Raw genomic sequence first — 25,819 nt, forward strand, 5'->3', positions numbered from 1 at the left:
TAGGTTCACCAAAGTGGTTTCCCCAGCATATTCAGGCACTGCTGTTGAGCTCCACATCATGTCCACCGGTGGAATGGAGTGACAGATGTACGAGCATCTGTCGCTCAGTTTATCCTGGACTTATTTACTCGGGAGCAGCTGATTGTTTTTGTTTCCCGTCAGAACCATTGGCTTTAGCTCGTACAATTCAATCAAATATCCAAGATAAAGTAAAACTATTTTGGAATTTGTTTACTGCTGATTTGGGATGGGTTTAGGAGCTCTAAAGAACCCATTTCTTGGGTTTGCTGGCATTTATCTTTGCTTGCTAAGATTTTTAAACTGCTAACAAAATAAGTCAATAAATAAGTCAATGATTTCTGTTGACAAGGAAGAAAACCATCATAGAATCTACAATTTAAACAAAGGAGACTGGCTCCAGTGGTCTTGTAGTGATAATTTTTCCATTATGTTAATTAGAACAAATTTAAAGATTGCCTGTTTATACATAAAGGCAGACACTGTGATGCTGATATTTCGATGATGTAATAACGCAAGTAAACTTGTAGAAATCATGATGTAACTTGAGCTATTTTCCTTTTCAATAACCGAGCTATAGATTTTGTCACAGTAGAGGCCATGATATCAATTTCAAAAGCATGCAGCTTATACAGTAGTTTTCCATCCTTTTGTATTAATGACGGGAAGGTTTTTAAGAAAAGGCAGCCACAGAAGTTGAACATCTGAATTGTACGTGGGGAAGGAAGTGGCAGGAAGGAAACTGTGGGCTCTTATTAAAATGATTGGGTGGAGGCAACTATTAAATAGAGTGCCCAAGGGATGGAAGTTGGAGTGACCTTTCTGCTTGCAAAAGTATAAGAAATAGAAGCAGATGTAGTTAATTTGGCCTCTTGTGCCTTCTTCCAGTTTTTTGCAGAATTATACAGAGAAAGAATGAGGAAGGATTGAGGGACACCAGTAAGCATATAGTAGTGTATTTCACTACCAGCGGATGCAATCAGGTAAACCAGGCAAACCATCTCAGCCCAGACCAACTGCAGTAATGCATAGAAAACTGGTTTATTTAGGTACAATTACTGTATTGTCCAGATAATCTCATTGTACACAATATTTAGTTTATTTGATTGATTTGGCTTTTACTTTGGGGAGGTAATTTCTTTGTAAAAGATAATTGCCAAATTAGAAATTTAAACCAAAATAAAAACAGAGACTGCTGGGAATACCCAGAAGGGATTAGGTGTCATTAGCTTAATTAGTATGGACAACATCGTGGGCTGAAGGGCTTGTTGCTTTGCTGTACTAGGAGCGAACATCACCAATAGGCTGCCTTTGTCCAACTACATAGAAGCCATTTGGCATCTATGTGGTTGGACAAGGGCAGGCTATTTGGCATGTGCCCTTTGACCCTCACCAATTTTTACAGATGCACCATAGAAAGCATCGTATCTGGATGCATTACAGCTTGGTATGGCAAGTGCTCTGCCTGAGACCGCAAGAAACTGCAGAGAGTTGTGGACATAGCTCAGCACATCACGGAAACCAGCCTCCTCTCCGTGGACTCTGTCTACACTTCTCACTGCCTCAATAAAGCGGCCAACATAATCAAAGACCCCACCCACCCTGGATATTCTCCCCCCTCCTATCGGGCAGAAGGTACAAAAGCCTGAACACGCACACCACCAGGCTCAAGGACAGCTATTATAAGATTATTGAACGGTCCGCTAGTATGATAAGATGGACTCTTGACCTCACAATCTACCTTGTCGTCTGCCTGCACTGCACTTTCTCTGTAACTGTAACACTTTATTCTGCATTCTGTTATTGTTTTCCCTTGTACTACCTCATTGCACTGATGTGATGAAATATTCTGTAAGGATGGCATGCAAAACAAAGTTTTTTCACTATACCTTGGTACATGTGACAATAATAAACCAATTATTCCCAACAGGTCTGACGATATCTGTGGAGTGAGAAATAGTGTTAACATTTCAGGTCAATGAGCTGAAATGGTAACTCCTGGTTCTCTCAGATGGTCCTTGACCTGCTGAGTATCCCCAGCATTTCCTGTTTTTCAGATTTACAGCATCACTTAGGAGTTTAAACTTTCCTTTTCTATCACTTTACTGGCATGACTAAGGCAATAGAAAGGATTTTAAATTAAGTGGTGGGGCATAAGGATGAAGGTTGCTATGATGTAGTCAATCGAACAGTAGAGGTAAGGTACTAATTTGGGAGATTAGAAAATCACTGTGACAGGAAAGAATAAGGAGTACAAATCTAAGAGTAAGTAATCTATTGAGGCTAGAAGTTACAAAGATAATAAAAGGACAAAGCTAAAAGTTCAGTATCTGGATGTATGTAGCATTCAAAACTAATAGCATTAGGGCAGCACGGAGGCGTAATGGTTAGTGCAGTGCTATTACAGTGCCAGCGATTGAGGTTCAGTTCCCGTCGCTGTCTGTAAGGAGTTGGTACGTTCTTCCCGTGTCTGCATGGGTCTCCTCTGGGTGCTCTGGTTTCCTGCCACATTCCAAAGATGTACGGGGAGGTTACCATGGGTTTAAATGGGTGGCGTGGACTCGTTGGGCCGGAAGGGCCTGTTACTGTGCTTTGAATAAAGTTTCAAAGTTTTGGTTTTAATAAGTGTGACCTGATGGTCATTATGGAGATATGGGAGCAGGATGCTGTAGTTCCGGACCTGGATATTGAAAGGTGCAATCTGTTTAGAAAGTGTAGAAAACTAACAATAAGAGGAGTGGCATGTTAATTAATAATAATTTTGGTACAATTGAGAGGAATGACTTGAGTTCAGCAAAACCGGATGCTTGTGGTTTGGGTGGAGATAAGAAATAATTTTAAGAAAGTTAATTACATTATTACTCTTGAAGAAAAAGCATATAGAACATAACTGTACAGTATGAGAACAGGCCTTTTAACCCACTATATTGTGCCGAACTAATTAAACTAGTAATTAAGTGCCTAACTAAATTAATCCCTTCTGCCTACACAATGTCCGTATCCATCCATGTGCCTATCTAAGAGCCTCTTAAATGCCTCTGTTGCATCTGCCTCCACTACCAGCCCTGGCAGCACATTCCAGGCACCCAGCACTCTCTGAGTAATAAAGTTTGCTCTGCATGTCTCCCTTGAACAAATGTAATTTCACAAATTCAGGTAGCTGGTCAGAAGATTGTACAGAATATAAAAACAAAAAAAATGACAAAAGATTTAATAAGGAGGAAACGAATATTAGACAAAACTAGTGAGAAAGGTAAAAATAGTGTTTCTATGGACATTTAAAAAGAAAAGTCATTAAATTGTACGTCATAGAAACAGTTCCTTCAGCTGATCATCAAGTACCTATCCATGCTAATCGCTTTTACCGGCACTTGGACTATAGTCTTATAACAAAGTAAGCTTTGGTCTTTGAGTAAGTGAGTCTGTGGAATTAACAATGGAAACAAAGGTATCTTCCCCACAGAATAAACATGTAACATCCCAGAAGTAGCTGTTAAGTCGGAACTAGAAGAGAAGGAATAGCAATGGAAAGTTACAATTACGAGGGGTGGTACTGAGCAACTGTTCGAGCTAACAAGTCCCTGGGTCCTGGTGTACTTCACCCTAGACTCTTAAAAGAAATGGCCAGTGAAATAGCTGATGCATTGGTTTTAATTTTCCAAAATTCCTGAGAATTAGACAAGATTTCATTTGATTAGAAAGTGGCAAATATAATTCCTTTATTCAATAAGGTAGGGAGACAAAAAGAAGGAAACTAAAGGTTAGTTACCTTTTTAACTTGAGGGTGGTGTTAGCTCAGTTAGAGCTACTCTCTCTCTCAGCTCCAGGAGTTAAAAGTATTGGCATGAATGGAAGATTGGCTGGCTAACAGGAAACAGATGGAAGCCATTAATGGATCTTTTTCTGATCGGCAAATGTAACAATTGGCGTAATACACACAAAGTGCTGGAGGAACTCAGCAGGTCAGGCAGCATCCGTGGAGGGAAATAAACAGTCGACGTTTCGGGCTGAGACCCTTCATCTGGACTGGAAAGGAAGAGGGTAGAAGCCAGAATAAGAAGGTAGGGGGAGGAGGAGTACACGCAGGGAGGTGATAGGTGAGTTCAGGTGGGTGGGGGAAGGGGAGAAGATGTAATAAGCTGAGAGGTGATAGGTAGAAGAGGCCAAGGGCTGAAGAAGGAGGAATCTGGTAGGAGAGGGCAGTGGACCATGGAATAAAGGGTGGGGGAGGAGAGGAGATGGGCAGGTCGTCAAGGCAGGGGAAGGGAGCCATAGGAATAAGAAGTGAAGTTGCTCAGTGAAGCGCTCACCCGATCTGTGTCGGGTCTCACTGATGTACAGGAGGCCGCACTGGGAGCACCAGATGCAATATATGACACCCTCGGACTTGCAGGTGAAGCACTGCCTCACCTGGAAGGATTGTTTGGGACCCTGAATGGTGGTGAGGGAGGAGGTGTAGGGACAGGTGTAGCAATTGGTGCGGTTGCAGGCATAAGTGCCGGGGGGTGGGGGGGGTGGTGGTGGTTATCAGTGGGGAGGGACGAGTGGACAAGGGAATCGCAGAGAGAGCAGTCCCTTTGGAAAGCGGAGAGAGGGGGTGAGGGGAAGTTGTGCCTGGTGGTAGGATCCCGTTGCAGGTGACTGCTTCATTGAGCACCTTCGCTCTGTCCGCTGCAACAGCCAGGACCTCCTGGTGGCCACCCACTTCAATTCCACATCCCATTCCCATACTGACATGTCTATCCATGCCTTCCTCTACAGCCACATTGAGGCCAGGTGCAGGTTGGAGGAACGACACCTCATATTCCGCCTTGGGAGTCTCCAACCCGATGGCCTTAACATCGATTTCTCTACCAGTAACCCCACCCCTTCTTTTTCTTCTCCCCCCCCCCCACTCCTTTGTCTTCCCTTATTCCTATGGCGCCCTTCCCCTGCCTTGTTGACCTTCCCATCTCCTCCCCTCCCCTCCCCCATCCTTTATTCCATGGTCCACTGCCCTCTCCGACCAGATTCCATCTTCTTCAGCCCTCGGCCTCTTCTATCGATCACCTCTCAGCTTATTACACCTTCTCCCCATATCCCCCACCCACCCACCTACCATCCCCCCTCACCTGGACTCACCTATCACCCGAACTCACCTGTCCCCTGCTTGCGTGTGCTCCTCTCCCTCCCTCCCACCTTCTTATTCTGGCTTCTGCCCTCTTCCTTTCCTGATGAAGGGTCTTGGCCTGAAACATCGACTGTTTATTTCCCTCCATGGATGCTGCCTGACCTGCTGAGTTCCTCCAGCACTTTTTGTGTATTGCTCCAGATTCCAGCATCTGTAGAATTTCTTGTGTAACAATTGGCGTGCCATGGGGATCAGCGCTGGTCTCTCAACTTTTTACATTTTCTGTAAGTGAGGGACTAAAGGTATCGTTGCTAAAGTGATGATGCAAAAATAGATAGGATCGTAAATTGTGAAGAAGAAATAGGGAAGTTATAAAAGGATATAGATAAGTTAAGTGAATAAGTTAAGTTGAGTGGATAAAGTTTTGGTAAAAGGAATGTAACATGAGAAAATCTGAAATTGCTGTTTGGTGGGAAAAATGAAACGAAACACTATAACTGATAAGAGATTGCAGCGCTGAGAAGCAAAAGGTGTGAGTGCATGATTCACAAAAAGCTAGTATGTAAGTTCTGCAAGTAATTAGAAAAGCTAATGGAATGTTATTATTTATTGCAAGGGGAATTGAATGCAAAAGTAGGGACGTTAAGTTTCAGTTACGTAGAGCATTGGTGAAATTGCATCTGGAGTATGAATAATGTTGGTCTATTTAAAGAAGGATGTAAGCGCATCGGAAGTAGTTCAAAGGAGGTTGAGTAGACTGATACCTGGCATGGGCAGGTTGTCTCATGAGGTTGGGTTGGCCAGGCTGGATTTGTATCTGTTGGAGTTTAAACAAGTGAGAGCTCTTGACAAGATGGATGTGAATAGGATGTTTCATCTTGTGGGAGAATCTCGAACTGGCGGCCACTTTAAAAATAATGGGTAGCCTATTTAAGGCAGGGATGAAACAATTGTTTTATCCTGAGTCTTTAGAATTCTCTTCATCAAAGGCCAGTGAAGGTGGAGTCTTTGAATATTTTTAAGGCTGAGCTAGATTCTAGATGAGCAAAGGAGACAAATATTACCAGGCACTGGGAATGTGGAGTTGAAGTTACCGTGATCTCATTGAATGACAGGGCAGGCCTGAGTAATGGGGTGGCCTTCTCCTCCTTCAAATTCAAGTGTTTGTATTTCTGTGGCATTTGAATATTGTGGACAATCAGATCTATGCAGAAATTTGCTTGCATTATATCTCCCAGTGCAGCCACTTAAAGATTTTCTGTTGCGAATATTTTAATGCGAATTTCACCTTAACTAAGATTTCCAGTGTCATATTAAAAAAAATCCTACTAATTAAGGAAATACTTTCCAAAGCTATGACTTGCAAGAAAAATGCATATTGTGAATATTAAAGAGTACAATCTAGTCTCTAAAAGAAGTAAGTAATTATGATTCTCATCACCAGAGATTGGAATGAAATAAACATATTTGCTTGCACAACAGAATAAGTAATAGCAAAAGAACTTGATTTGGGTTAAACCCATTTTAAATGTTAATTATAAGTAATGTATAAACATTATAGTTGCCATTCCTACCAACAGTTTGTTTAAATCTAGGATGTAAGTGAAGATTTTAAGGATTACCAAGGATTAGAAAGCTGGCTTTCTGACATGTTCCAGATGTAACTGTAACGCACAAGTAGGAAGGTTATTTTGAGGCAAGCAATTCTGCTGCCAGAATCAAAGGGAGCTTGGTATTAAAAAAACAGCCAATTTATTTGTAAAGCAAAATAGCTCTAATTTTCCACCAAAACATTGTGCTTGAAATTGCATCACTCTTGGTGGCATTGCTGGAGTGTATTGAAACTTCACATCTTACAAGAGTAGTTCAATACAAATATGGTTGGTGTTTTGTTTTTAAGGATTTAATAGTTCTCTTTCGCAATGCTTTGTTTTATTTCTTATAGTAGAGTGCAAATGCAATTTTCTCTACACTGCTGGGCTTTTCAATTTGCAGATATTGTCATGCACTATTCACATACAATAAAGTGAGCTGTATTGAAAAGAAATTCACTTAAATTTTAGTTCTGATCAATAATTAATATTGATCGCTTTTTCTTAAGTAATGGCTTGATACTACTCTTGATACAGGTTATAAATGCAAACTAATTAAGCATCTGTGACATTTCTTTTAGGAAAAATGATGTTGCATAATTCATAAGTTAGATATTGATTAGAAGTTTTGTTGTGCTTTCTTTAAGTGTGTTGATCTGATGTTGTGGTAGGCTGATGTCAGCAGATTAAATGTGCAAGATTGCCTATGTGTAACATTGCAGGTTTGATATCACAGATTTACTCTGTCTATATTTTTATGACTGTATTTAGAGATTAAACTTTAATCCTTTCACCGTTCACTGATTGGACATTCATAATTCCACCAAGTGCAACTAGTTAATTTTAATAATCTTCATAACTGTTGTGACACTTTAAATGATTAATGTTATGCTCAACCCAATGGAGTCATGAGCCTTATTTCTGCCTTTATAGCATCATATAATCAATTTAGAAGTGGAAAATTATCTTCAAAACTTTCAAGCTCACTAAAATAGCTGATTCTTAAAGCTATCTCCAAAAGTCAACCCAATCTTTGTCACCAATGCACATTATCTAAGGTATAGGTAGCCTATTTTGGCCATGCAGAACCCAGTGTGAGTTTACTTCAGGTACCATGAACCTCTCACTACTGCAGTTGGAGGTTCCCACCTGCTCCAAAAGGGCAGCAATCATACCGGTGCCCAAGAAGAGCAGGGTGAGCTGCCTCAATGACTATTGCCCGGTAGCATTCACATCTACTGTAATGAAGTGCTTTGAGAGGTTGGTCATGGCTAGAATTAACTCCTGCCTGAGCAAGGATCTGGACCTGTTGCAATTTGCCTACAGCCACAACAGGGCTACAGTGGATGCAATCTCACTGGCTCTCCACTCAACTTTGGAGCACCTAGACAACAGCAAAACATGTGTCACGTTGCTGTTTTATTGATTCTGTGTTCAATACCATCATCCCCTCAGTACTAATCAACAAGCTTCAAAACCTGGACCTCTGTACCTCCCTCTGCAACTGGATCCTCGACTTCCTCATCGGGAGAACACAGTCAGTGCGGATCAGTAGTAACATCTCCTTGCTGACAATCAACACCGGTGCACCTCAAGGATGCGTGCTTAGCCAACTGCTCTACTCTCTACACTCATGACTGTGTGGCTAGGTACAGCTTAAATGGCATCTATAAATTTGCCAATGACACCACTATTGTTGGCAGAATCTCAGGTAGCGATGAGGAGGCGTACAGGAGTGAGATAGATTGGCTGGTTGAGTGGTGTCGCAACAACAACCTCGCACTCAACGTCAGCAAGACCAAGGAATTGATTGTGGACTTCAGGAAGGGAAGAGGAAGTCAGGAGAACACGCACTGATCTTCCTTGAGGCGTCAGTGCTGGAAAGGGTGAGCAGCTTCCCGTTCCTGGGTGTCAACATCTCAGAGGATCTATCCTGGGCCCAACACATTGACGTAATCGTGAAGAATGCATGCCAGAGGCTCTACTTCATTAGGAGTTTGAGGAGATTTGGTCTGTGACCAAAGACTCTTGCAAATTTCTAAGATGCACGGTGGAGAGCATTCTGACTGGTTGCATCACCACTTGGTATGGAGGCTCCAATGTGCAGGTTCGAAAGAGGCTGCAGAGGTCGTAGACTCAGCCAGCTCCATCACGAGCACAACCTTCCCCTGCATAGAGGACACATTCAAGAGGCAGTGCCTCAAGAAGGCGGCATCTATCATTAAGGACCCTCATCACCCAGGACATGCCCTCTTCATTTTACTACCATTGGGGAGGAGGTACAGGAGCCTGAAGATCCACCCTCAATGTTTCAGGAACAGCTTCTTCCCCTCTGCCATCAGATTTCTGAACAGTCCATGAACGCTGCCTCGTTATTCTTCTTTTGCACTATTTATTTATTTTTGTAATTTATAGTAATCTTTGTCTTTGCCTTGCACTGAACGGCTGCTGCAAAACAACAAATTTCATCATATATGTCAGTGATAATAAACCTGATTCTGATGTGGCAGATTTATTTTAGGTGCTGTGCAGTCACATGAGTCATGGATTTCCGATGTGCACAAACATTCCTGAAGTGAATTGTGCAGGACTCCATCTTGGCAAACAACTGCAAGCAATACGTGGTGAGGGAGTGAATGCAAAAAATGTGTGACACGCTGATTTGAAGCTCTGACTACCATTTTCCAAGTCTCCACTTCAGCCAATGTTCGACCACAATCTAAAACAAAAATACAGCAGATTCTGAAAATGTAAAATCCATACAGAATGTTGGAAATACTCAGAGCAGCAACAATCTGGAGAGGGAGGTACACATCTACTCTTTCAGTTCTTATCATAATCTCTCAGCTGAAAGTTATGTTAAATGGGATACTGGACCTCCCTTTCCCCATCCCTTGGCTCTGCCATTATTTAAAGTGTCTTCAACCGCCTTAAAAACTACTTAAAAACAAAAACATTAAAATATTAAAACAAAATAAGATAAGGTATCTTTATTAGTCACATGTACGTCGAAACACACAGTAAAATGCATCTTTGCGTAGAATGTTCTGGGAGCAGCCCACAAGTGTCGCCATGCTTCCGGCGCCAACCTAGCATGCCCATGACGTCCTAATCTGTACGTCTTTGGAACGTGGGAGGAAACTGGAGCACCCGGAGGAAACCCACGCAGTCACGGGGAGAACGTATAAACTCCTTACAGACAGTGGCTGGAATTGAACCCGGGTCGCTGGTGCTGTAAAGGTTATGCTAACCACTACACTACCGTGCCTGCCTCTTTCATTTGCCTTCCCCTTTCTGGAGATTGAGATTCCCGATGTAAAATAAATGAGGTCTCCAATCTGTTCTAGTATAGAGCTGAGGGATTCCAGCGAGACTGGTCTCCACCACTAGACTCCACATGGGAGTTGTCACTCTAAGTCCTGGGCTTCATTGTGACTGCTGAATACTTTTGGAACTATTGGCCATATTCAGCATGATTCAGATTGGGCTTTAGAAAACCAACCTGCCTCGTGATCCTGGCTTCAGACTGCACCGTATTGCTGCAGACTGCTGAAATTTGAGCTGGCTTACAGGGCACTGGTGTAGATGCAGGGTTGCTGCCATCCCAGGAGAACAAAATGGGTTCCTAATCTGTGGAGCAGCAACCCTGGCAGAACCACTTGCCCTTCTCCATCTCTTTCCTGCACCCTCCTGCAAGAGAGATGAGTGTGTCAGCGAGTTACTACAACACATTTTGTTAATGTGACTTTTGTAGTTGAATAGTGGAAAGTAAAATCATGAGGGGCATAGGGTGAATGCACACAGTCCTTTTCCCAAGGTTGGGGAATCAAGAACCAAAGGAGACACTAGATTCTGCCGATGCTGGAACCTGGAGCAACACACAAAAAGTGCTGGAGGAACTCAGCAGGTCAGGCAGCATGTATGGAGAGAAGTAAGTAGTCAATGCTTCGGGTCGAGACCCTTCATCAGAACTGGAAAGGAAGAGGGCAAAAGCCAGAATAAGAAGGTTGGGGGAGGAGGACACGCAGGTGATTGGTGAGTCCAGGTGAGAGGGGGAAGGTAGGTAGGTGGGTGGGGGAGGGGGGAGATGTAAGAAGCTGAGAGGTGATAGGTAGAAGAGGCAAAGGGCTGAAGAAGGAATCCGGTAGGAGAGGGCAGTGGACCATGGAATAAAGGGAAGGAGGTGGGGAATAGATGGGCAGATCATGAGGGTGGGGGAAGGGAAGAGGGGACTACAGGAATGAGGGAAGACAAAAGGTGGGGGGAAAGGAGGGAGAAAGAAGAGGGGAGGGGTTACCAGAAGTTAGGGAAATCGATGTTGAGGCTGTCAGGTTGGAGACTACCAAGGTGGAATATGAGGTGGTGTTCCTCCAACCTGTGTCTGGCCTCAACGTGGTAGTAGAGGAGGCCATGGATAGGCATGTCAGTATGGGAATGGGATGTGGAATTGAAGTGGGTGGCCAACGGGAGATCCTTGCTTTTGTGGCAGACGGAGTGAAGGTGTTCAACGAAGTGGTTGCCCAATCTGCATTGGGTCTCACTGATATGTAGAAGGCAGCACCGGGAGCACCAGATGCAATAAATGACATCTTTGGATTCACAGGTGTAGCGCTGCCTCACCTGGAAGGACTGTCTGGGGCCCTGAATGGTGGCAAGGGAGGAGGTGTAGGGACAGGTGTAGGAATAAGTGCCTGGAGGGTCATCAGTGGGGAGGGAAGAGTGGACAAGGGAGTCACGGAGAGAGCGATCCCCGCAGAAAGCGGACACAGGTTTAGGGTGAGAGGGTAAAGATTTAATAGCCCCCTGAGGGGCAACTTTTCACCCAGAGGGTGCTCCATATATGGAATGAACTGCCAGAGGAAGTGGTTGAGGCAGGTACACTAACGACATTTAAAAGGCACTTGGGCAAGTACATAGATAGGAAAGGTTTAGAGGGATATGGGCCAAAAGTGAGCAGATGGAACTAAGGTGAGGCATCTTGTATGGCATGGATTGGTTGGGCCAATGTTGTATGACTCTGAGTAGCATACTGTATACCCAGGTAATTACTGCTGTTTCTAGCTCTAACCCAATGTAGAGCAGTTGGCTGCTTTGTCTACCAATTTTGTTTTTTCCCTGGACCACTCAGCTTCAGACCTCAATTACAGCATTGATCTAATCAAAGGCAGGAGAACAGAATTTGAGGAGTGAAGTGAGAAGGACTAACCTTGAAATCAAGGCTGTCTTTGATTATCAAGGAACTCCAGTGAAATTTGAAGATAGTGGTAAACAAGGAGAAAGCTACTGGAAGACAGTAGGAGTTACTGGGGGTCTCTCTCCTCAATTCTTGGACAATGCTATTTAAGATTTTCCTTTGTCATTCCCCAGATCCAACAATCTTCAGCTTCTTCAGTGAAGCCTCCATCACAAGTAAATAAATGCCACAAATATCAGATGGCAACCAAATTCCAGCAGAAGAACCTAACTGTCTTGTCTTAACATTCAGTTGTATTATCTTATCTTATCTCTTGCTATTATTGTAATGGGGGTTGCCTTTGACCAGACTATTGGGGCAATCCACAGAAATATTGTGACTACAACAGCAGGAGAGAGGCAGGGTATTCTGTAGCAGGTGATCCTCTTGACTCCCAGAAACATTTTCTCCATTTCCCTCGAATGCAGCTCTAGCAGGGAATCGAAACAGCTTGGCATTTGAGGGCAAAGCTATCAGCTAGATTCGAATCCAGCCTATCAACCTTAACATTTGCTTCCTTCATCACAACTGCAGTGTGCACCATCCACAAGATGCATTGCAGCAGCTCACTAATGCTTTCTTAACAGCGCATCCCAAACCAATAATCTCTGGAATGGTAAAGGCAAAAGGCACGCAGGAACATTACAACCTGTTCCCTGCTGTATCATGCACCATCTTTACTGGAATGTATGTAATGTAGTGCACTATCTTCATTATTCCTGGATCCAAATCCTGTAATTCCTAAAAACATTATGGGAAGATCGACAGCAGTTCAAGAAGATGGCTCACCATCCCCCTCCCACCCACCTTTTAAGAATAATTAGGAAATTGTATTAAATCCTGGCCTTGCTATCAAAACCTACATCATGTGGAAGAATAAACAAAAAGGTTGCATGCTTGGGAGTTGTGGATGTGCATCTTGTAACAGCGCGAAGTGAATGAACTAAGTTGATTAGTTGATGGATTGAGTGCTGAAGGACAGGTTGTTGGTAGGTGGGTGATGGGATGTAGTGAATGAGATTTGGGGTGATCTGCCAATGGTAGAATATGTTGTTTGCAGATTAGACTCTGGTTGTTATTAAATCATTGAACTTATCCTGCATTGACTGTATCTATTCTGTGGGTGGTAATCCTGACATTGATGTCTGTGTCTACCACTTTCCTAACAAAATGATAAATGTCCCCTGCACTCCTGTGGCAAACAAGGCTTTTCTCATTATGTAATGTAACAGTCAGAGACTGTAGAACTTGGTTGAGCTTTCCCTCACCCAAGTTCTTTAAGTGCTGAGCCAGACAGACTAGGAGTTTATTGGATTAATTTCTGATCCATGCTTAGTTAATTATCCTTGGATAGTTGTGTGCAATGTTATATTTGGAATCAGCAGCATTTGTTAGAGAAGTAAAATAGGAGAAACTTCTTGCTCCTTCTAACTATTGAGGAACTGTTGTGCAAGTAACTTGCCTACTTACTACCCAGGTTCCCAGATGAATGATGGTTAGATGACTGAGCTGATCTGCCCAAACTTGTCTGGTCATATTGGGATGGTGGATGGAAGAAAAGAGATATGATTCAGGGAGATGAGGGAGGAGACAAAGACAGGGATAAAAATCAAATCTTGTATTAGTTCTAACCTGTACTAGTTAGAATAAATTAGGTTCAAGGTACAGAGGCTTTGTGTCTAGTCTTGCTACAAGTTAGGGTTTTGAGATCCTTCATGAATACTATTTTGATTTGGATTAAAATGAATTTCACAAAACTGACCATCATTTAGGCTTTCCTGGTGCTTTGAATAAGAAATCAACTTCACCTGACACTTTATTTTATCCACTTCTCTACTCAAAAGAAAAAAAATCTATTATCATTTATCATTTGAGAGAATCTGTTTGCACAAATTAGCTGCTGTGTTTCCCGTAGTACAACAGTGATTACACTTAAGTGACTTAATTGGCTGCAGAGTGCTTTAAAACATCCTCAAGAAGATGTGAAATGCTACGGAAATAAATCTTTTTCTCCTTCTGCCTGGGCCTCTGGTGCAGCATTGGAAAAACTTAGTGCTCACTCTCTGTGGTTGTATTGTCTTGACAAAAATCATTGAACTGACAGACACCACTTCTAACGGTTATGTTGCATCTTCTGTTTAAGAAGTTCAGACTGGCTCTTAAGTACAGCCTGTCCGTGGATAACAAACAGGTTCAGTATTTACAGACGTCCATCAGTTACTTTTGTCAGAAAGTACACAAAAATCACTCTCTGGTAACCTTGCCTCCACAGTACTGTAATGAATGGTATCAAAAGCACATAAGACTGATAAGAAACAACAATTGCTAGAAGTAGGGAGAGAGAGGAAACCAGTTCTGTTGTTCGTGGGATCAAACATATGCAAGTATGTCAGACTTCTAAATTTAATATTACAGGAGTAGGGGTGTCCATTGGTCAGGCGTTCTTAACCTGGGGATGGCCTGTAGTGACAGATGTGCACGTTCTGTTCCTGATACAGGCAACCAGTGAATAACATGAGAAGCACAGGCTACACTTGCTGCCTAGTCACGAGGAGTGTAGTGATTCTTTTTCTGCATGGTGAACCATAATCCCTGTCGCTGATTTTAATCCAATTCGTGTACTTTTTACAACTTTTGTAATGCATCTGGAGAAGAATAATACATCAATTTGATCAAAGTACCAGTGTTAATATTTTGACATACATTTTCAAGTTTGCATTACACAGTTCATTAAATACTTCACACACTTCTATTGCAGAAGGAAGACCATGTGGTCAGTGCTGAAGTTGATAAGTGGAATAAACAAAACAGGAATTACTTAAGGAAAAATAGCTATTTGTAACAGTAACTTTTGTCTGTTCAAGAAGATGGTAGGATGGTTGAAGGTTGAGATCAATAGAAGCATGGAGTATGTAGTATTATCCTCTGGTTAATTCTGACCTTTGCTACAGGCACAGTACCAGCAGCTGCCCATGTGAAAATATTCTTTTAATGTGTTTTTACTGTAAATTAAAGTGACTTCCATAAAGCTAATTTCTGAAACACGGTATTCTCTATATTGTAGCGGTTGCTACCGCGGAATAAAACAAGACTCTACTCGGAGGATTGCCAAACAGAACTGGTTTATTTTCCCGCCTTGTGCGGGCCCTTTAAGGGAGAAAAACTCCCGCCCAAAAAAAACCGGCAATGACGTAAGTCCTACATCATCAGGACTTTCCCGCGCGCGGGTTCTCCCCGTCGCTCGGAAAGACGAGGCCCGCCGCCATCTTGGGCCTCGTCGCTCCGACGCCGCGCGACCCGACTGCCGAGCCGGTTCGCCCGACTAGACGGTGAGTCGCCACAATATGCAGTCAAGGTTCACAAAACCAATATTTTCCTTAGATTTATGTGCTCGTGTGTGACACCAAGGGATACACCAAGCATTCAAGGGTTCGGATCTTTTTTTTACATTGGTTTATTGTTGTCACCTGTACTGAGGTACAGTTGAAAAACTTTGTTTTGCATGCCATCCATACAGATCATTTCGCAACATCAGTACATTGAGATAGTAGAAGGGAAAAGCAATAACAGAATGCTGAATAAAGTGTTACAGCTGCGGAGAAAGTGCAGGCAGACAATAAGGTGCAAGGCCATGATGAGGTAGATTGTGAGGTCAAGAGTCTATCTTATTGTACAAGAGTTCCATAGTTTTCCATAGTTTTGTAACAGCGGGACAGAAGCTGTCCTTGACCCTGGCGGTATGTGCTCTTGGGCTTTTGTATCTTCTACCTGATGGAAGGGGGGAGAAGAGAGAATGTCTTTTATAATTTTCACGGAGTATCTTAACAGGAGTTGCACAACTGGTATGAAAATTTTGTTTTAATGGAGAATAAGCATTAAAGGATCACATCCAATATATTCCACAACTTACAAACCAAAAGCAAGGCTTATTTATTAGCCTTAGTTTTAAGTGGTTTTGACATTCCCAAGTACTTTGCATTATACATTTAAACTACCTTTAAAACCGGGGTACTCGGAAGTTCCACACTGTGGTCAGTCTCCAATACATAGATGATCTGCTTATTACTGTAAACATTGGGCATGAGGGGGAAGTGAGAGTTGACAGCAGGTGCCCCATGTCTTTTGCTCTTGATTTCCCTTAATTCCTTCACCATGAGTCAATGATGATATCTCTGTTTACCTTTTCTAATTTCTTCACAATTTTGAAAATCAAAAGATGCTGGAAATTTGAAATAAAACAGAAAATGGTGGAAACACTCAGCACTCAGACAGCATCTGTGGAAAGAAATGGAACTAACTTTTTAAATCCAAGATCCTTCATCTGAACCAGGAAAGTGAGAAAACAAGTTAGCTTCAAATTACAGAGGGTAAGGGTGGGCTGGCTAACTTTAGGGTTGCTGTGGTGAAAGCTGTTGATGAAGCTGCTTGGTTGGTAATGAGGGAAGCTAGATACGGGGGAGAAAAGTAATATGTAAAAGCTGTGAAATTCATGTATGGGGTGTTAGCAGATCAGGCAGTGTTAGTGAAGAGAGAAAAGTTGTGTCAGTATTACAGATGGGTAACCTATAGCAGAGCTAGCCACTTCTGATACAAACAGAGAAAGTGTGTTATTAAAATTGTTCACTTTGATATTGAGTCTGGAAGGGTACAATGTGTCCTGACAGATGAAGTGAGATGCGATGCCCCAAACTTGCATTGGGCCTCGTCCTAATAGTGCAGGAGATCACAACTGGACAGGTCGCTGGGTTGGAAAATTTAAAATAGCAGACATCTGAAGCCTCAGGGTTGAACACAGGCTTGAGCTCAATCTGTGAGCTTGAACAGCCCCTCATCTTCCATCTGGGCTTATTTGTTTCATCCAGTGCTTTCAATTTCACTGTTTTCAGTGATGCTAGTATATTCCCTACTTTTTTTTTATCTGCATCATTTCCATTATTTCTCATTCTTCCTCCTGGCTCCAGATTCTCAAGCATCTGGGTGTGGTGGTTATTCATCAAAGTTTATTCCTCAGGACCAATGCTGGTGGACACAGTTATATGGAGGATGCTTGTGCTGGTCCTCTCATTTGATCCCCAGGATTTGGTGCCTGCACTGCTGGTGGAAGCGTTAATGTGCATTGGTAAATGGACCACATCTTCCTGCAGTAGAGAGGTGCAGGAGCACGAACCTTTGTGAACCATTGACTTCTGAAAATCTGTTGTTTGAAGCAAAACGTAAGAGTCAGTATTGCAGCTTGAAGAAAGTGGCACTGTCACAGTTGATTCAGAGCTGGACTTTTTTTTTATCAGCGGTAGCCCACGGGGAGAGGTGACTGCCAAGATAAAGAAAACTGCTCCCGAGCCATCCAGATGGTGCAAGGAATGTTCAGCTCATCTCAGGGAGGTTGGTGGAGGACCTTTGTCTTGGTGATTTTCAAGGATAGTTAAGTCTCTCATTAAGCATTGTTGAGATATAGTGTTGCTTGCAAGACCTGTGCAGAGTGAGCAGCATTTGTCTGCAAATTGAACATTGTGGATGCCCTCATGATGAGTTTTATTTTATCCTGATAGTGATTCAGGATTAAAAGTTTTCCTGTTTCATTCAGTGTTGGATAGTGACACTGGGAGGTCGATCATCTTCGGTGAGGAGGATGATGACAGTGAAGTAGAAGGTAAATAACGTGGGGACAATTTCACAACATGGTGGGTAAAACTAGTCAAGGCTCATTGATCAGAACAATCCAGAGGACATTTATATGCAGTGTGTGTGTATATATATAAATATATATATCTAAAATAAAACTGAGAAAAAACATCACAAATAAGTTGACATAAGTACAAATGATATAGGTGGTGTAAAATACTACATATGGTTGTACACTATTATGACTTGTATACTCTGGAGTTTACACAACTTTAACCCTTAATTGTAATCTATCACATATATTAACATAAACCTTCCTCTGACACTTACAAGTGATCAGCTCTGTACATAGTTCCCCTGCAAGTTGCCATAGGTTGCCCTGATCTCTCCTTGGCTTTAATTCAAGAATCTCACATGTGACAATTTGATTGATGCATACTCTACTGTTGATTGTACTCTGGTCATCCTGTTGGCCTGCTACAAGACCCTGAAATGTTTAATACAGAAATGTTTTGTGTTCAGTCATTAGACCTTTTGAGGAAAAGGTCTAATTTTATGCACGTTCTGAAAAGTTGTTGAATAGGTTGTATTCCACTGAGGTTTTGCTGCTTATGTTTCCAAAAACTCTTGGGAACATGAGTGGACACAACATGATATCATACAATTACTTGTGTGTTGACTTGTACCTTTGATGACATTGCCACATTGCAAGAGGCCCAAGAGAGAAGCTTGTCAAGTTCACAATTTTCCTTCATCTGACAGCTGTTTGAAAAGTTCAACACAGACTCTCTAGGTTTCTCGTAGCAAGCTAGCAGAGAAAGTTTGGTCATTTGGTTTTCCGTGAATTGAAAGTATTTATAAATGTCTGTTTTTTTTTCAAAAAAATTGACGGGTATGAATTTAATGAGACTGGAAATCTGATTGATCTGAAAAGTTTACACATGCTTTTTTACTTGTGCTAAGATTTGCACATTATTTAATGAGGAAAGACAGCTTACGAGAGCAACTTCTGTTTACAGAAAAGCGAGGTGAATTCTTCTGAAGTGTGTTTGTGCCAGATCAGACCCTTTAATGAGAACCTACATTTTGGCCAAGACTCCTTACACCCTTCTGGCAATTCAGAGGTCTAACTTATCTAAGGTTGCATGTGTATATCCATTACAGTTGTGTGAATTCATATATTTTGTGAAAGTCCCCATTAACAATGGAATTGTATTTCAAAGTAATTGTGGTAACTTAAACCAGGAAGCGCATACAATGTGTAATTATTCCTTAAAGAATGAAATGTTGATGAGTTTCATACACAACTGTTATTTTGCGTAGGGATGCTTCTGTTATTTAATAGTAAGTGTAGTAAAGTCAACTCATTATTTCTACTCACTGCAAACTTAATAAAGTTTGGTGTATTAGCTGTTGCTGAATAATTGTTTAATGGACGGCAAAGTAAAACAAGTGGTGATCACATGTTTTGAATTTATTTTGAATTAATATGTTCTATCCAGAGGGGCCATATTTTTGTTTGTTTTGAGTCTCTCCTGAGAACATGGGTCAGGCAGTAAATTGGGGTGGCAGGGCTGGTGGGCTGGCCTGTGGTGGTTCGGGAAATAGCTGTGGGATGGAACTAATGATAGAAGCTACAATGACTTTTCCCAGTAAAAAGAGAACAAATTCACCACAGTGGAAGTTAATTACGCTTAAGATATAGGAGCAGAGTTAGGCCATTCGGCCCATTGAGTCTGCTCCACCATTAAATCATGGCTGATTTTATTTTTCAACCCCATTCTATGGGCTTATCCCATTAACCCCTCTACCAGCTAAGAACCTATCAAACACTGCCTTGCGTACACCCAATGACTTGGCCTGCACAGCCCTCTGTGGCAACAAATTCCACAGATTTACCACCCTCTGGCTGAGGAAATTCCTCTTCCTCTCAGTTTTAAAGGGACCACCCTTTATTCTGAGGCTGTGCCCTTGGATGCTAGACTGTCCTACTAATGGAAACATCCCCTCCAAGTCCACTCTATCCAGGCCTTTCAGTATCCGATAGGTTTCAATGAGATCCTCCCCCACCCCATCCTTCTAAACTCCATTGATTACAGGCCCAGAGCCATCAAACCCTCCTCGTAGGTTAAGCCTTTCATTCCTGGGAGCATTCTTGTTAAACTCCTGTGGACCTTCTCCAGGGTCACCACATCTTTCCTTAGATACGGGGCCCAAAACTGCTCACAATATTGTTTGAAGTCTGTCGTATTGCAGGATCCAGACTTGATTTATAGTGTAATTTCCCAGTTGTCCTCTGGCTATCCAGGAATAGAGTTGCTGGTCTATCCAGCCTTGTTTTGAAAGTTGGAAGTATGAGGGAGCAGAACTAAAGCTGCTGAAGTGTGCTGGTATACTGGTATATCTACCCATGCTGATAATGCAAAAGTTGTGTTTTGTGGAAGTTGCGTGCGTGGGATACGACTTGGAAAAGAGGGAAGTCAACATGACAGTTCTCAGTTGATGATGATAAAAAAGAAACTGATGCTGGAAATCTAAAATAAAATCTGAAAATGCAGGAATCACTGGGGAGGTCGGGCAGCATCTGTGGAAAGAAAGTTAATTGTGTGGAATCTGGACCTGATACATTTATTGATTAATAATGTATTAATTAAAGGTCCACTCTAAAATTGCAATAATTATGCTTGTTCAATGCAGCACTAAATTAATTTATCATTACTTTCCGTTTTAACTTGCTGTGGTTCATTTGAAACATTCTATTGCTGAATATTTTATAACGTGTAAATTCACCTTAAATTTTTAGGACCAGGGTTTACTCGCCAGTAATATTGGCTTATAATCTCAATAGAAAGTAAGTGTTTGTTTGCAATAATAGGTAATGTTTTCCAGAGTATTTTACAGTGAGAATAGTTTTAAGTTCCCTACTGATAGTTCAAGAATTTTCAGCTTAAACTTTAATGTATGGAATCTCAAAGTTCCTGTCAGTTACCATATCTACTTTTGGTTAACACTTGACAGTTCCACCCTTATAACTGCAAAATCAGGCCCTTGTTTACCATTCTGACTAAAGTTAGCATTGTTCATATTCATAGTACTGAAAATCACGGGTTGCTCATAATATCCTGGAAAAAAAAGTAGGCCTTTTCCTGTTGTTTCCTGTTCTTCCTGTTATGGAAGAAAAACATTGCAGGCACAACTATATTCTGCTCTTGGCTTTACTGTTGTAGTTTGAATTTCAGTTTCAAACATGTCAACGTTTGAAGTGGAAATGGTTTAATTATTATTGAGGTAATTTCCTGTCACATACTGTCTTGGCCTTCTGGTGATGGGAAGGGAACGTTGAAAACCGCTCAAGCTGCTTTCAATTTGAATAATGAAGCCATGGGCCTAAAAGGGCTGTGATCGTCCCTAATTCTTGTTACCTTGGTTTAGTATAGTGTAGATGTTAACTAGCAGTTCTGTGTTAATGGCAAAGGAGCAGTTTTCAATAGTAGAGTGGACATTGAGTATCATGTTAAAAGGTATCTAATATGAGGAGATCAATAGATTGGCTAAGAAGCCAGCCACTTGAGTAACTACAAATGAGGGAAAAAAAATTAAACATTTTACAGAGCACAAAATAAAGATTGGAGTATAGAAGAGGTAGATGCTGAAATGATAGAAAGCTTCTAGAAGAATTTAAGGATCTTTTTCAATTGTATTTTAAAATTTATTTTGGGAGATCATCTACAAATGTAAAACTAAATTTTTAGAATGAGAGTTTGTAAAGCAGCAGTTATGCCATTTTTGTACCATACTGGTTCAAAAATAGCCCTAAATTAACTTTCAGCAAAATTGAGTAACTTCAGAACTTTTGGATCAAATGCAAATCATCTGTAACTTTGTAGAGCTGCCAAATCTAATAATGGGCCATGCAAATCCAAGTTTAGCTGGAAAGCATGATTCTTAGTGAATCCAAAAGCGTCAAGTTATGAATTTTGATCATCATAATTGAAATAGGAATTTAATTGTAATAATAGGCTGGTTATATAATTATAATTAATGCAAATAAAAGGAGGAGAGCATACAGAAACCAGGGTTTTGTAAGTGAAGCCATAGAGTACCAAAGGTTAGGAAAACCTTTATAAAACACCCAGTTGCAATTAAAGTATCAACTCCATTTCTAGTCACTGCCCTATGCAAGAATGTGAAATGCCTTAGATGGGATGCAAAAAAATATTTTGTTAAATTTATTTCAGAAAATAGGATTTTGGGTTATCTAAATGTGGAATCATTATAGAATCAATGCCACATTGAAAGAGGCCATACAGGCCATTAAAACTACACTGATTCTCCGCCAGAGAAATCTGGTCATTCGAGTCTCCTTTTGTTTTTACCAAATGGCCTGGCTTTTGGAGCTTGGTCAGGACATTTACGAGTGAAATTTTTTGAAAAAGTGTCAAAAGGAATAACATTTTGCGTTCATTCTTTCTCAGGTTATCAAGTATGGGCAAAATGGGTAACAACTGAGAATCCGACCCTTGTGGTGAATGAGTTTGACAGTAAGTGGCCATTTTTTCCCCCTTGCTGTTAGCAAGTGATGGCAATTCATGCTGTTAAGTTTGCATGGAGTGTATTTTCTGCATTCACATGGTGTGTGCCTCTGTGTTGCTGTCTTGTGTTCTTGTTTCTTTGTATATCTGTTGAGACAGTCTTGTACTTTTAAAATATTCAAGTTTGTCACAAAATATTGTAAAGCCCAGTATTAGAATTTGTTCTGAAATAATTATAAATTGCCATGGCTGGTTACAGTACTTATTGGATTTATTTAGTGTCATCAAATTCTGCCTGTAAAGCTGCTGGACATGGAAGCTATTAACTGGAGAAACCAACATCTGGTATCCAAGTGGTAGGATAATACTTGAATGTTGGAACTGTAATTAAGAAGTTTGTAGATGATAGAAAGATTAGTAATGTAGTTCACAGTGGAGTAAAGATGCAGCCTGCAGTAAAATCAGTAAACTGGTCAAGTAGGCTTTTTGGAAGGATAAATAAGTAAAGAGAAGATGCAATAATTGGTGGGCTACAGAGAATTGTCCAAGAGCAGAAAGAGTGCTTGTCACACATTCCCAATTGTCGCAGGACAGGTGTGAGTAAGATGGTTAAGAAGATGTGCAGAATATTTTCATTTATTAGCTGAGACATGAGAGCAAGGAACATAACAAATGGATGCAGGAGCAGGTGCCCAACATTCAGTAGGATTATGCTGAATTTTGTACTTTGTTCACTTTTCTGCCTGATTACCATTATTCTCTCAGTGTCCAAAGAAAACTGTCAGCTTGGCCTGGAGCATGCTCTGAACTTCCACTGCTGGGGTGAAGTACAAAGAAGTTTCTACTCGTCTTCCATCCTAAATTGTTGACCTCTTGTTCCGGGACAATGCCCCTATTTTGGGCTCTTTATAGAATTAGACTTTTGGCATCAATTAATCTCCCTGACTGTGGTATGTCTCATGAAGAGCACCTCTTTGTTTCTTAAACAAGGATAGGCCAAGGTTCCTCAATTGCCTTGTATAAGACACTTCCCCCACCCCCCCCTCCACCCCCAACTGCATGAGGTATGTCAAGTGTGGTCTTGCCAAAGCACTGTACACCCGGTTAGACCTCTTACTTGGGGATGTCAAACCCCTCGAAATAAAAGCTGTATGGCTTCTTAATTGCTGCACGGTTTCATTTGTGTCTCTTGAATCCAGACACCCAGAACTCTTTGTACACAAATGTATTTGAAGGAGAATTTCAATGAAATCTAACACTGAGATGATTTTCTTTCAGGTGTTGTATTATCCTGTGTTATCCACTCCAGTCAACATAAGCATCGTATTGAATGGAAGAAATTAAATGCTGGTACAGATCTTGTATATTTTGACAAACAAATTCAAGGTGTGTTCTAATTTCTCCAAAATCACTTCTCTATCAATGGGAATTTAAAGATGTGCAAAAGGATTTTTTTTTGTGAACCGTGAATAGAGACACAAATACAGGTCATGCACCTAACCATCTGGTCTTTTATAATTTTTATATCTTGAAATCTTGTACTGGTGGGCTGACTTTACACCCAGAATGTGGAACTGATAAATGAGGAAAAATGTGGCATCAGAAGATATTTTTTTACTGGATCTACACAGACTTTGCCTTTCTATCATTTCTTTTGATTTGCTGAAGCACATATGGCACTGGCACCAGTATTGGGGAAAGGGGCAGCAGATCCATTGGGATAGGTTCACTTAAATCTGGCTGGGACCAGAGTCTCTGAATTGATTAACTAGTGCTGTAGATAAGGTTTTAAATCTAGTGTCAGTGCCCTGAATTTAAACCCATTTTTCCCACACCTTTTAAGCCACACATTCTCTGACCTTATTTACCTTGCATGTGGCTAAGAAGGTAATCCAGAGGTTACACAATAACGTGTGCATTAGGGATAGGAGTAGCCCAGTTGTCCTCTCAAGCTCTCCACTATCTAATAAGATTACGGCTGACCTGATTGAAACTGGGTGAAGTGAAATTTAGAAAGTTAGGGAGGAAAAGCAAAGCGATAATGCAGAATAGTAAAATAAGTAATGATAATCTGAGTCTATCGGCAAAGGCCACTGTACGCAAACGTGAAGATAAACCTCAAATTGGAGCTGGAACAGAGAAAAATGGTGAAAAGGCAAAACTGAAGGCTCTTTACCTGAACGCAGCATTCATAACAAGATGGGTGAATTAATGGCACATGGAGAAATAAATGGGTAAAATTAATAGTCATCCCCAAGATATGATTACAAAGTGACCAAGGTTGGTACCAAGATGCTAAACTTTTTGAAGTGATATGGAAATGGAGGCAGGGTAGTCCTGATTTAAAGAATGTGATAAATGCAGAAGAAGTATCTCAGATCAAGAAGCGCATTGGAACATTAGGAGCAGGAGTGGGACATCCAATTCTTTGAGCTTTTTCCACCATTCATTGAGATTATGGCTAACAGTCCAGCTTAGCCCACTATCGATGACTTGCTCCCTGGAGTGAGCTGCACCTCTAATCAAGCTTTTCCAGTGCAGCAACGGCAGTGGTATCTACCTGACAAGGTAGAAAATTATATGCAGAAGCAAGACCAAAGCAAATAGTGAACTACCATCCCATCACTTTGCTAATCATCAGCTAAGTGAAGTGTCGTTGTCACTCACCAATGACAACTCACTGATGCTTGTCATGAGTTCTGCCAAGGTTCATCTTCAGATCTTTTTGTGAGCTTGCTCTAAACATGGACAAAAGAGCTGAGTTCCAGAGGACATGAGAATGACTACCCTGAGATCAAGGCAAGCATTTGACTGAGTGCAGGATCAGGGATCTCCACAAAATTGTAGTTGATGAAAGGGAAAACTCTCCATTCACCAGAGAATGAAGCATGACTTATCATGCAGGAAGATGGTAGTGGTTGTTGAGGGCAATTAATTTCAGTTGCAGGATATTGCAGGGCACTGCCCTTGGCGCAATCATTGATGCTGTTTTATCAGTGACTTGTTAGAGCTGCTTCGTCAAGCCACACTGCATTTTGTTCAATATCTTTTCTGTTTCCAGGAGATCTGATAAATCGAGCAGAGCTCCAGGGGGACTCCTCTATAAAGATACGCAATGTGACCCGTAAGGACACTGCAGTGTACCGCTGCGAAGTTGTATTTGTAGAAACGGGACACCTGGATGAAGTTTCTGTTAATCTAACAGTACAGGGTAATTGTCATAACTCCTTATGACTGTGGATAATCCAATTATTTCTGTATTTCTTGCATGTATTATAATGACTTGTCTTGTGGGACACAAGAAAAAAAAGCAATATTACAGGAAAAGAACTTCAAAATTTACTCACTCAAAGCTGTAGTAACTTGAAAGGAACCTGTAAAATAGCAGTCAGAAGTGATGTATATTTTCAGAAATCTGATGCCTTTCCCCATTTAGCCCGGGACGATTTGTCTTGGCAGAATATTACTAACGGCTGCCACCAGGATTATAACTGAGTTCTCGATTATTCAGCTTTTTATTAATAACATTGATGAAAAGATCGTAACATATCCAAAACTATGTAGGAAAGAAGGTCACCTGTGAGGAAGATGCAGACTATTTACAGATGGATATAGATGAGTCTAGTGAATTGGCAAGAAAATGGCAGGTCACGTATAATGTGGGAAAATAGATTATTCATTTTCATAGGAAGAACTGAAAAACAGAACATTT

The 25,819-nt window shown here is 41.3% G+C and overlaps 1 protein-coding gene across 1 annotated transcript in view; it reads left to right on the top strand.

The window, feature by feature from the left end:
• Positions 1-25,819, top strand: part of LOC127583733 (junctional adhesion molecule 3B-like) — a 56,996-nt gene that overhangs the window by 11,826 nt on the left and 19,351 nt on the right. Inside the window, exons 2-4 of the mRNA XM_052040019.1 lie at positions 22,051-22,116; positions 23,386-23,493; positions 25,169-25,318. Coding sequence (XP_051895979.1) covers positions 22,051-22,116; positions 23,386-23,493; positions 25,169-25,318 — 324 coding nt within the window. The remainder of the gene's footprint in view (positions 1-22,050; positions 22,117-23,385; positions 23,494-25,168; positions 25,319-25,819) is intronic.

Source organism: Pristis pectinata, chromosome 27 (genome assembly GCF_009764475.1).
Source record: "Pristis pectinata isolate sPriPec2 chromosome 27, sPriPec2.1.pri, whole genome shotgun sequence".
Lineage (NCBI taxonomy): Eukaryota > Metazoa > Chordata > Chondrichthyes > Rhinopristiformes > Pristidae > Pristis > Pristis pectinata.